At 37.5% G+C, this 12,079-nt stretch overlaps 3 protein-coding genes across 6 annotated transcripts in view; 1 reads left to right on the top strand and 2 right to left on the bottom strand.

The window, feature by feature from the left end:
* The first annotated feature begins 283 nt into the window (after positions 1-283).
* On the top strand, positions 284-1,507 carry cks2 (CDC28 protein kinase regulatory subunit 2). The gene is made up of 3 exons (XM_082138160.1): positions 284-453; positions 722-849; positions 1,040-1,507. Exons 1-3 carry the CDS (start codon positions 389-391, stop codon positions 1,081-1,083), a joined length of 237 nt encoding a protein of 78 aa, XP_081994286.1. The 5' UTR covers positions 284-388; the 3' UTR covers positions 1,084-1,507.
* A 224-nt stretch (positions 1,508-1,731) lies between these two features.
* cimap1d (CIMAP1 family member D) lies at positions 1,732-8,294 on the bottom strand. Of its 3 annotated transcripts, XM_082137629.1 has the most exons (5): positions 7,073-7,132; positions 5,712-5,870; positions 5,465-5,575; positions 3,415-3,528; positions 1,732-3,268 (listed from the first exon to the last, which is right to left on the bottom strand). In XM_082137629.1, exons 3-5 carry the CDS (start codon positions 5,475-5,477, stop codon positions 2,802-2,804), a joined length of 594 nt encoding a protein of 197 aa, XP_081993755.1. In that variant the 5' UTR covers positions 5,478-5,575; positions 5,712-5,870; positions 7,073-7,132; the 3' UTR covers positions 1,732-2,801. The 3 variants fall into 3 exon arrangements, with proteins under 3 accessions (XP_081993755.1, XP_081993753.1, XP_081993754.1); XM_082137627.1 differs by lacking the exon at positions 5,712-5,870 and having other exon boundaries at positions 7,073-8,294; XM_082137628.1 differs by lacking the exon at positions 7,073-7,132 and having other exon boundaries at positions 5,712-6,073.
* Positions 8,295-8,430: 136 nt separating this feature from the next.
* cpamd8 (C3 and PZP like alpha-2-macroglobulin domain containing 8) overlaps positions 8,431-12,079 on the bottom strand; it is a 39,661-nt gene continuing 36,012 nt past the window's right edge. For both annotated transcript variants that reach the window (XM_082137616.1, XM_082137617.1), the window contains exons 41-43: positions 11,733-11,807; positions 9,575-9,767; positions 8,431-9,455 (exon numbers count right to left, since the gene is read on the bottom strand). In XM_082137616.1, the coding sequence (XP_081993742.1) occupies position 9,455; positions 9,575-9,767; positions 11,733-11,807 (269 nt within the window). In that variant the 3' untranslated portion in view covers positions 8,431-9,454. The remainder of the gene's footprint in view (positions 9,456-9,574; positions 9,768-11,732; positions 11,808-12,079) is intronic.

The following is a 12,079-nucleotide window of genomic DNA, read 5'->3' as shown; positions in this document are numbered from 1 at the left end:
TAAACAAAAAAAAAAAAAAAAAAAAAAGTCCTTCAAAACACTTTCTTGTATAGAAGATCTCAAGAGAAGCGTTCAGATAAAACAAAAGAAGAATAAATCTGGCACTGACTAAATAAATAATTTGAGTGTTTTGCATTTGCACACTTTACCAGACCAACAGATCTTCTTCACGCGTGAACACCTGTCAATCAAACGCAGGCGCGCGCGGAGGGGGCGGAGCCTAAACGGCGAGTGACTCACTCGACCTATCAGAGGCGCGCGAGGGACCGTTTGAGTTCAAAACTGAAGCGGCGCCCTTTACAGGAAAACATTGACACTCTGTGACGACCGTCCGCGAATTTTTCCGGCATTTCACATCGGATTTTGCCTGAAATTAACATTACCCAAAATGTCTTCAACGAAAAAGCAGATTTACTATTCCGACAAGTATTCCGACGAGGAATACGAGTACAGGTGAGGAATTGCACTCGTTTTTTCACTGATTTGTTCACTTCACTTTCGAGGTGACGTGATACTTCATGATGGCTGTGTTATGTCATTTGGCTGTTTCATATTAAAAACATCCGCAAATTATTGAAAATTGTCTGTTTAAAACTTATTTTCCAGATTCTGTCGTCATTGCTGAGTTGTATTGCAGTGACACACTTTTTAAAAAGCTGTTTAGTCGTACTCAAAATATCAGTCAGTCAAAGTAACATACTGTCCCTCTCCTTCCACATAGACATGTTATGCTTCCCAAGCAGCTTTCCAAGCTGGTGCCGTCCTCCCACTTAATGTCAGAGGAGGAATGGAGAGGACTGGGAGTCCAGCAAAGTCAGGGTTGGATCCATTACATGATTCATAAACCAGGTTAGTACTTAACACCGTTACCTGTGGACCAGGGCTGTGTTTTAAAACCTACTTTGACAGCTTAATTACTGTCTAGGTTGGCAGCTCTCAAGTTTTGACACATTTTAGGTGTAATGAGTGAAATTGACTCAAATATCAGCAAACGCTGCCCATTATTCTCCAAAACCATGATTCCACTCTTTTTATACAGAGCCTCACATTCTGCTATTCCGAAGACCGCTTCCCAAGGAATGAAATTTCAAGATTATCATCGGAAGTTAAACTACATGGTTGAATCTGACCATAAGTGCATTTCTTTCCATAAGTTGTGATTTGTATATAAGTTTTATTATTTGCAGATCAATGGTAATGAAATGTTACAGCTCCTCCCCCTTTCATTCGGAGAACTGATGGCAGCAGGAGTCCTGGGGGGGAATTGGCTGCCTCCTCCAAAGTGTTTTCTTTAGATCTACACTGAAGTCATGTAAAATAAGTTGGATGGTGTTTCAGGTCAAGTAATCGCCCCAGTCGTGAATAGAAGGAATAGTTTTTGTTGTGCACTACGATGCTTTTCGTTGCGGAACTGCTTTTGTTAACATCTCCACCTTGTATTTTGAGCAGTCAACATTTGTTTGTTCTTCAATTGTTGTTGACAAATCAATAAATATTATTTTTATTAGCTCACTTGCATCCTCATTTGTAATCAGTGTTACGTGACATTAAATAATGACATAACGATCAATATTTGTTCATGTAAAGCGACAGCAGATAGATATATATATATATATATATAGAAAATGTTTTTTAAATAGACATCACACTATACAAAAAATCTAGCTCTCTCTCATATATAGAATCAAATATAAAAAAATAATATTTTAATATATATAGCCAAGAATTTTTTTTTTTTTTTTTGTGTGTGGAAAAGCAACCAGGAACAGTCTTGGAAATGCATTGGTCAAATGGTGTGAGAATGCTGAATATTTCCAACGTCAGAGTTCACTGTATGAAAAATATCAAACATTTTTAAGAATGCGATGACATTTTTAAAGTGAAGTCAAGAAAAGTAGTATTTACATATACAGCCTTCAAAATAGAATTTTTTTGAAGTAGACATCACAGTTGCGTCACTACAGTTGCGCACGTTGTGGTAGCAGAAAAACTGGTAACAAGGAAGAAAATGGATAAGATCCATGGAATAAGGGGGAAAATTTACGAATTCAGAATGCCAAAAAATATGTTCTTCATTTTTGAATCTGTTTATAGTTGCAAGCCATTAAACGGACAGACTGAACTGATGAAACCTGTGATGATTAGCCTACTATCAAAGCATGTAAAAATATAAATATATATAGATCTACATGATATACACATATGCAGTTCATATGCAGTTACAGAGTGTGTAATGTATTAGTTCTACATTTCAAGCATGAAATAATATTTAAACTTTTAACATTGAAACAACATTTTTATATCAAAATTCTGACTTTTTTCTTGCCATCTTTATATCATAATTCGATGGTGGGGGGGTCAGAATTGCAGGAAATTCTGAGAAAAAAACAGAATACATCTTGAATTTTCTTCTCGGAACTGAGATATAAACTTGGAATTGCAAGAAAAAGTCAGAATTGTGAGATATAAGCTCGCAATTACCTTTTTTAATATTTTTATTCTGTGGCTTGCCTCCAAAGTTCCTGCAGCTTCCTTTTCTGCAAAACAGGGATAGCTGCAGGTCGGAGTAATGGCCGTGCCGAAAGGTGAATTGCAACAACAGAAACTTAACCCTAACCCAACAGAAACTTAACCCAACCCACCCGAAAACCCTGACAGACAGCTTTCGCAACAATGAAAAAGACCTTTCTCTACGCCCCTACCTTTCGGCACGCCCATTACTCCAACCAGCAGAGACCCCCACACTTGCTTTCTGCCACCAGGTAGGCTCCGCCCACAAAACACCGAAATGGTCTATACTACTAATCTACCACTAAAGGGGTCACAAACTCTGAGTGCCTGACCCCTAAAGAGAAAGCAGGAGGTCTGGGCTTGTGCACTGTCACTTTCTCTGGGTTATGACTTCCAGGACCTGGTACAAGTGTGGACTCCCTCGCAGCGGCGTGTCTGCCCAACATCGAGAACGCAGGCTGCCTCGGGAGGTAGACACTGGGATCTGTGCGGTTATATCTACTAGGACCTGGAGTCTTGGATAAGTCCTCGGCTGGACCTCTCCCAGAGATGGTGTAACTGGCACTGGATGTTTTGGTCAGGATGTGGGAGCCCATGAGAGAAGGGAGGGTGTATTTGTTGGGGGCGGGCACGGTGTCCACGGTGCGATACTGAGTGCGGCAGCCCATGGTGTGGGACGGTGGTTTGCGATGGGTGCTGCACAGAGGGGCTTTCTCAGGGCTGTATGCTCCTGGTCCAGGGGTGGAGAAGGTTCCTGCTGCAATTGTCAGATACAACAAGGGTAAGGAACTGTCAAACTCAGTCCATTCCAGCTAAGTGTTTCCTGGTGGTTTCGACATGAAGTGGATCAGTCGACCAGTACTAACCGTTTCAACAGAATGACACATTGAATAACCGACTTACCTCGGTTTTCCATCCTGCCATGTATGGAATAGGCAGGAGTGCCGTCCCTTCCAAAGCGAGTCAGTTTGGCATCAATATGATATTTAGGCCCTGGACTACAGTCAATGCTATGCACTGTACAATCAAAGCAGAATAAACAGCATTACATCACTTAGGAAAGAAACTTTCACACTTTACATCACAGTATTCATGTTGTTGAATATGAAAGTAAACTGTAATGCACAATAACTACATGTATGTATATGCAATTATTGTGTTAAATATGCTACATGTAGGCTACAAGACCCTTTTGATTTTATCACATGCAATACAATGTTGCAGAATTTTATTGCTAATGCCTAAAAAAAATTAAATCTAAAATGTCACAAAATATCACAGATCCAAGATGTACAACATACTGTAATATACTGTAAGTAAGGGATAATGACTGTAGAGCGAGGCGGTTGTTATAGCGAATACAACCCCGACAGGCTGATCAGGACCCCGACGCGAAGCGGATGTAAACATTATCCCGCTTATTACATGGCTACCTACCAAATAAATCAATAATTTGACACAAAATATTGATTTAAAAAGGAGTTTATTGATTTAAAAACGATTGTATTGCTTCCACTAAAGAAAATAGTCCGTTCCGTCTCTACGGTTAGAATCCTGCGTCCATAGCAACGCTCTGTTTTTCATGGCAACGGTGTGTTATACTTAGCAGCGGTCTGTTATCAAGAAATAACAAACCGCATTCTACATTAGAATTCAACCAAGCCATGTAATAATGCAAAATAATAATTAAAAAGTTGGTGGCCAAAGTGAATAAGCAAATAAAAACAGATACAAAGTGGTGCACCATCTGAAGTATGTATTTAAATTTGTAATATTTCAATTATTAAAGTAGCTTAAAGTATATGCAATACTTGGGGTAAAATACCTTTCACTGACTTCCTTTATGACATGATTTAAAATTAAAACAAACATAATTTACTATATGCTTGTGTATGTGTGTGTATGCTTACTGAAAAGGAAAAATAATATTTTGAATACAATCTGGAGCAAGAAAAAGTTGCCTTGATGCAAATTTTAACAACATCATACCCTATTCTTTAAAATAATAATGTGAAATAAAATTATATAATGTGAATAAAATAAATTAGGTCGGTGCTAATCTATTAGCAAAACTACACAGCAATGCTAAGCAATGGAAATTTACAGCAGCTGTCTCCCTCTTGTGGTGACATTAGCAAAATACAGGATTATGGACTAAATGATTTAAAGGGATAGTTAACCCCAAAAAAACAAAAAATGTTGTTTAGTGATGGTACTCCTAAAAATTCATAAATACAAAACTAATCCATATGAATTGAGCAGTTTAGTCTAAATTTTCTAAAGAGACACGATCGCTTTATATGCTGAACAGATTGAATTTAGACTTTTATTTGCATATAAACATTCATCAACTTACACATCAAGTTCTTTTGATGTGCGAGAACCAATGAGGTTAATTCTCGTGTTACGCAGCACGTTTGATTTTCTGCAAGAACCAATGAGGTCTCGCATGTCAAGCAGCCAAGCAGGTTCGGTTGAGCTTCTGTTTATGTTCGCAGATCAATTTTTATATGTGAATAAAAGCCTAAATTCAATCTGTTCATCATATAAAGCGATCAAATCTTTTTAGAAAATATGGACTAAAACGCTCAATTCAAATGGATTAGTTTTACGATCTCAGTGTCAAAGTGGTAGTTGCGTAGCTGTCTATGGAGGTGCAGAAAGCTCTCAGATTTGATCAAAAAGATCTTTATTTGTCTTCCGAAGATGAACGATAGTCTTACGGGTTTGTAACGACATGAAGGAGAGTAATTAATGACAGAATTTTCATTTTTCGGTGAACTATCCCTTTAAGTGAAAATGTTAACATGGAAGATTTGGAAATGTTCCTCATGTAAAAATCCGCTAAAAGGATTTTATAGAAAAATAGTTCCATTTATATTTGCATTATTCTCTGTTGAACTAATTTATTTCACTGCAAATGATTTCACTGGCTAAGTCATTACAAACTCACTGTTGTTACTCATCCTGCCATGGAAGGAGAAGGCAGGACTCGTTGACTTGGTAAAATCGTGGCCTACAAAGCCGATGGCCGGTGGAAGGATGTATCGACCAGGCCCTGGCCCTGCAGACAAGATTGGAAAACACATGTCATGTGTGCACAACATATGCACAGCCCTACTTGTGCAAGTAATCAGAAATATTTAGTGATGCATTTTTTGGCAGGCAGTTGTGACAGAATCTGTTAGGGAGATTCACACCCTTTAGATGCAGCCCAGGAGGAATGTGAGCTCATCGCAGTGGCGTGATGGTTTTTCCTGGAGTGGAAGACAGACAATGCCTTTGGCTATCTTCTCTGATACTACCAGGGGAATGCCATGACATCAGCCCACAAATGTTTGTGTGCATGAGAAGGGCTACTGGAAGAACAGAACATTCTTTCACATTTACTTCAGCATGTTTTGTCAGGCCTGGGCACAGTTATCGTAACCTCCCTGAAAGTGTGAAAAAGTAACTCCCCTCCATTTAAATTAAAATTTGATGTTGATATAATAACACTGGAAGCATATTATTTGTTACAAAATGCATCACTATGTTTGCTATAGTAATTTTTTTTTTTTTTTTAAGAAAGTAAAACGGCCAATATCAATTAGCAGCTCAATTTGATTTCTCAAACAGTGAGAAGAACCCTTAGGTGAACCAAAATGATTGCGTTTAAAGCTATTGTGATGTTTTTAATTCACTTTTTAAAAACATATTTAAACAATACAACAAAAACAAGAGTTCTGGTTTTCAATTAACAATAAGTTAATATTAAGTAATGTATGTTTGGACGCAATATGCTGCCAGTTCCTTTGTCTATTTTTGCTCCGCCAATGAAAATAGTTCCAAGCATAGAATCAACCTTCACGCGTCTCCAAGCAGCACACCTTTCTGAATGAACCAGTTTGTTTAACGAATCGGTTGACTAAAATTTAGTCACTAAATTATTTAATGATTCACTCATAAAGAGTAAATTGTCTCCACCAAGTGGCATTAACGATGTAGCTTGCAGAAAGAATCGCTGAAAATTCTCCCCTCAGACATTATTCAGAGCAGCACCACGACAGGTAGAAAGTGAGGCTGTGAGGGTTAGACTTAATTATGGGCTGTAAAAACCTGTATAAAGCTCCTAGATCACTTATAATTTTCCACATCATGGGATTTTTTGCCTACTGAAATGTCTTGGAAAGATGTTTTGCAGTGTTTCGTAAGCAGAACAATTAATATATATATATATTTTTATAAAACAACAAATAAAACATTAAATAATAGAATAACCCACTGAAGAGATGTATGTCTATCCCTTACAGCCTCGCTTTTATTCTCGTTAAAAATCAAAGATGGCGCTGCTGTGAATATGCACAGATTAACGGTCCACTAGCGGACTGATACAAACAGTGAATAGTCCCAGTGCTGGAACGTCGGTTCACCAATTTGATTGGACAAGAGGCAACATTCATTTCCACACATGCTAATATATTTGCTCCACACACAAGTTTCGTACATTGAAGGTGAGATTGTTGCATAGACCACATTTATAAATTTGCTCTTATATTCACAAATATACACAACAGCTTACCTTTTTCTCTACCAGCAATGACCGGACGCTTCCTCTCCGTTTCACTCATAGTCACGGTCGCATTTGGGACTGTTTAATCATTTACTTCAAAAAATAAATTGTCTGTTAGCTGCAGTATTGGACAGAGGTCTACTTACTATCAAATCTCTATGCCAACTTTTCCATAAAATTAAAGTTAACAGAGCTCAAGGAGGCTGGAAAAACCCAAAGTAGGTGTAGATCTTCAGAATATCACCAAAGCTGAGGTGATGGTTAGTAGGACCTCTTCATTTTCATCTTCCTAGCTTCACTAAATCAGTTGGAAATTCTGCTTTCTGACCTCTCTTGAATTGGACAAGTTCAGTCAAGTTCTCTCCACCGTCCACCATCGGATAATGTCAAAACCGAAGCCACCCAAGTGGAAAACTGATGCTTTGGAGTAATCTTCATTCAACCTGACTGACTCAATCAGGGGCTGCCAAACCCATTAAATATACAAATGCATTTGAGAGACAGAAGCACAAAGGTGTCATCACTTGAATTCATTGTCATGTAACACTATCAGGTTATCCCTCCCCTCACTTACCCTTTCATGCTTTTCTCTGTTCATCAGAGCAGAGACAGACCATCATCAAGCATGGGTCGCCAGGGAGACCAGCCGCTGGGGGCCCCCCTGCAAAGCTGCATAGACAGGGCCCTCAGCAACTGAGAAGCTAGAAACATCTGAAGAAACATCTAAAAGAGTATGTACCACCAAATATCTATCCAACTGAAATGTGTTGTATACAATTCTGGGAGTGCTTTTAAAAATCACAAGAAGTTTGAGGGAAGTTAGGTGAACATATCCACCGTTGCACTGACCAGCAAACAAACATTAAACATTAACAGTGCTGTCTGATGCTGTGGTAACTGGAGATGGATATCAACATAGACAAACTCTCACAAAATGACCCAGCAGACGCAGACACACAAGGGGTCAATGTGTTGCTGGGACCTTTAAACAAGTTTCAGAGAGCTTTGAAGAAGCTGAAGCAGTTAACAGGGGTTTTGTTTTATTGGGCCAATGAGTTGCTCACAAAAGGGGATTAAGAGATACTCTAGTTTAAACAAGCAAATGCTTAGCATATGTACACAGTTTAAGTGAACTTCAGGCTTTACACATCCAAGAACCATTACAAAAAACTAAACAAAAATCCTGTTATAACGGATTGTGAGCAATGTTAGCCTATTTTGAAAATCCACACAAAATAGTCAAGCTGAGATATTATTTTCAACACACTATGATTTGGTATGCACTAATGCTAATTTTGCATATCATATAGAACGGGCAGTATGCAAATTGTAATTCAAGCATAGCAAAAGAAAGCTTTCACACCACACAGATTGCATATAAAGTTTATTCTCGTTGACTTTGTTGTATTTGATATCATTGAAGGTTAAATTCATCTTAGGTCCATTCAAATTTACAATGATTTTCAAAATTCACATAGGCCACTTTGCGAATTCATTTTCTGCATAGATTTTATGGGAATTTAAATACGTCAATGTAAAGTATGTTAAACAGGTCTATGAGAGTAATACCTTCTTATTGATACCTCAATGCATAATCAAATTTACCAATATATTTAATTAACTTAATGATCACAGAGGCATTTTGTTTGAAGTTCTGCGGGTGCATATTTCGTATGGGCCTACCGATTTTTATTTAGTATTGCAGTTTAGTCAAAATAGCTTATATTCTGTACAAATCATATTCCAGTTTATGTGTCAGAGTTTGTTTTCGCTGATTCAAAGACTAATTTAGCATAGGGTGACTGGGAAAGAAGCTTATTTATCAGCTGCAGTCTGCTCTCAGGTGAATGAACCAGACATCAATAAGTAAAAAATAGTAGCTACACACCTTAACACACAATTTCGTAAGAAAGAACTGCTCTGGAAGTGCACTTTCAATCATAGCACATTTTAACGGGGTGTAAATCCACACAAGTAGTATGTGTTCAGAAAGAAGGGAGGATCTGACCATGGAAATGAGAAAATAAAAAAATGAACCATACCAACAAAGGCACTAGCCACAAATAAATACCACAGATAGAAAACAAAAACAATAAAATATTTGATTCTTAGGTGAATTATACTTACAAACATAAATACTGGACTATTAAAACTAGATTACAAGAGGAATACAAGAAGACGTCATACCATCACTAAACGTAAAGAGCTATGGAAATTAATTTAAAAACAAAGAGTACTGATATTATTTCTCTTTCCAAACACACACATACACACGCAGAGCTGTCATCTTGCTAGGGGCACCTCTCTTTTCCAGCCCTTCTTTCACACAAACATATTCACAGAGAATGTACAATGTGGAGCTCTCGCATTTGCTGCTGGTGGCCAAAGGTCTCTGTTGTAAAGGAGGCAGAGAAACAGACAAAAGTTGCTTAATATAAATGTAAATGATGTTTTACATTTCTTGGATGAAAAAGTTCTTTAAGTGACAGCAATACATGAATTGTATTTCACCATCGCTCAGGTGAGTCCTTTGTGTCCACTGTGAGGATATGTCCACCCAGAAGTTGTGCGGTGTCTTCCACCTCCTCTTCCTCTTCTATAGGCACTAACTTCTCCTCACTCTCTGGTGAAAAGCTGTGCGTGTCAGGGTCGTACTCGTAAGAATAGTAGGACACTTCAGCCATAGAACCTGGCTCCTCCTCTCCTATGAAATAAAAGCAGTCAATCCCGTTGCAGAACAATGTGCTGTCTTTGACAAAAGCATTGTTTGAATTTTTCTGGAAATCAAGATATATATTTTTAAAGAATTCCCTTATTATGGCTGTGGTGTTCCTCAAGTGTATGTTTTTGGGCCGCTTTTCTTTTTTCTAAAAACATGTTTTTGCAATTAAATTTATATTTTAGCAGTTCTTAATAAAAAAAATTATATAATAAATAACTGCAGCTAGCAAATATCTATTGCCAGTCAAACATAAAAAAAAATGCATGTACAAAATGGCCAGTAGGGGGCGATCCTTGCATAATACTGTGTATATATATATATATATAAAGTAGCAACTCAAGCTGATTCTATTACTGTCCTATACTGTATTTTAACAGATCAAGTGTTTAAATGTATCTCTAATGTTAGGAATTCATAGCTTGGGTATGTTAACTCATTTATCTTTCTACAGGTTTGTTTGCAGGACTTTAATGTAAAAATGTCCATAAAAAAAGTCAAATCCCAGCTTAGAGACTTTTGTCAACACAGCTGCTCAGCACCACTTAATCATCAAGGATAATAAATGTCTTCCTTGCGGTTTGGAATTATACCTGAAATTGAAGCCTGCTCTTTTCCATGTTTTCCTTTGAAAATAATATATAATTCATACACACCTAAAACTAAGGTAACAGAAAAGTAAAATAAATGTAAATTATTTGACATGCATATCTGTTTTTTTTTTATATCTTTTTGAGATTTTGTTAGGGTTAGACATCACTGCAAGTCATGATTGTGCTTCAAAAAACATTTTGGATCTAAGACTAAGCTAAATCTGTGTCTAGAAAATCCTCTCACAGATTTCCAAAACACATATTTCTGCTACGCAGGTGATCTGAGTTTTCCCAAACATATTTACAAATGACAAATCCAAGAGTCACCTCAAGCATTAATAGACAAACAAACTTGGTAATTACCTCAAGAAAAAAAAAAAAGAACTAAATTCTTGCAAACATTTAAACAGGTGGCATCCAGGTAAAGGAAACTTAAACAAAATAAAAGCGGGCCAAAACCATAACCTTGAGGAACCCCAACAACCACAGCCCTATAGACACATTTTCTCGGCCCAAACACAACACAGGGCAAGTCTTAACAGCTCTACAAGAGACTGTCTAATCAGTCTGGGAGTTTTCCAGAGGACACAGACGCACATACCTACACACACACACACACACACACACACACACACACACACCCATGTGATATCATGAGCACTTCTAATTTGCCTTAAGTACTAATTGTGCTACTTAAATGGTTGTAATGTTTTTCCTCATCAAATTACAACCATTGAGGGTAATACACTACAAAAATAATGTACTTCTGTCCTGTTTCCCAATAAAACAAGCTAAACAAGATACATTTTCTTGAGAAGCAATATTGTGAAGACTTAGTTTCAGAGAATATATCTTGAATTAATTGTTAATTCTATAGATTCATAGTGCAATTTCATGTTACAATCTGTCCAATGAGGTTATTAAAGTCAAGAATATGAGGGATATAAATCCTGCTAAAGATACTGTAGTACAGTATTGATCTCCAACCTGGGAACACTTAAGCAGGTTCCAGGGGCTTTTTGGAAATATTTAAGTTTTGCTTTGTTAAATCTGCAAGTTGCGAGTTCAGATGAATGATTTAAAATCAAACCAAGCTAGCTTTTGCTCGCAGTTAATGGTATTTGAAAAGGCCAAACCCTATACAGGAGGGTGCGAGTTGAGCGACAGGAGGCTGGGATGCGAATTATCCGAGCATTAATGTAGTCTGGGATGATATGCAGGCCTGTGCTCGCATAAGCTTCTTTGCATGTAGTTTCTGATTGTTGAACTTTTCAACACCTGCCCATGTGTGGCACACGCTCACACCTGCAGGGCACTGATGTGTTCAAAGAAAAGTAGGAAGAGGAGAGGATGATACCTGCAGGAATGAGTATAGGTTCCTGTTCTGGTTCTTCTCCTGTAGCATGTTCTCGCTCTTCTACGGCCTCTCCCACTGTAAGATGACAATGCATACGTAAACAAGTCAGATTCATGTTCATTGCAATACTTTACGTTAATTAGATACATTATTTGCTTAGTGTTTCATATTTGGTTTCCAGTTCCAGGTCTAGAATCATTTGTTTGCACTTGTGATGCCAATGTATGACAATGAGAAATTCTTTTCAACCAAACAGCTGTTGTTTTCAAGTAGATCCAAAATAATTAAATGTACGAAATGAAACACAAAAATAAGACCTTCTCATATTTTTCACTATATTATATTTT

The sequence above is a fragment of the Leuciscus leuciscus genome (assembly GCF_965113295.1).
Source record: "Leuciscus leuciscus genome assembly, chromosome: 15".
Taxonomy (NCBI): domain Eukaryota; kingdom Metazoa; phylum Chordata; class Actinopteri; order Cypriniformes; family Leuciscidae; genus Leuciscus; species Leuciscus leuciscus.
Note: the sequence above shows the minus strand (reverse complement) of the source record. Positions and strands in the feature narration are given on the sequence as shown.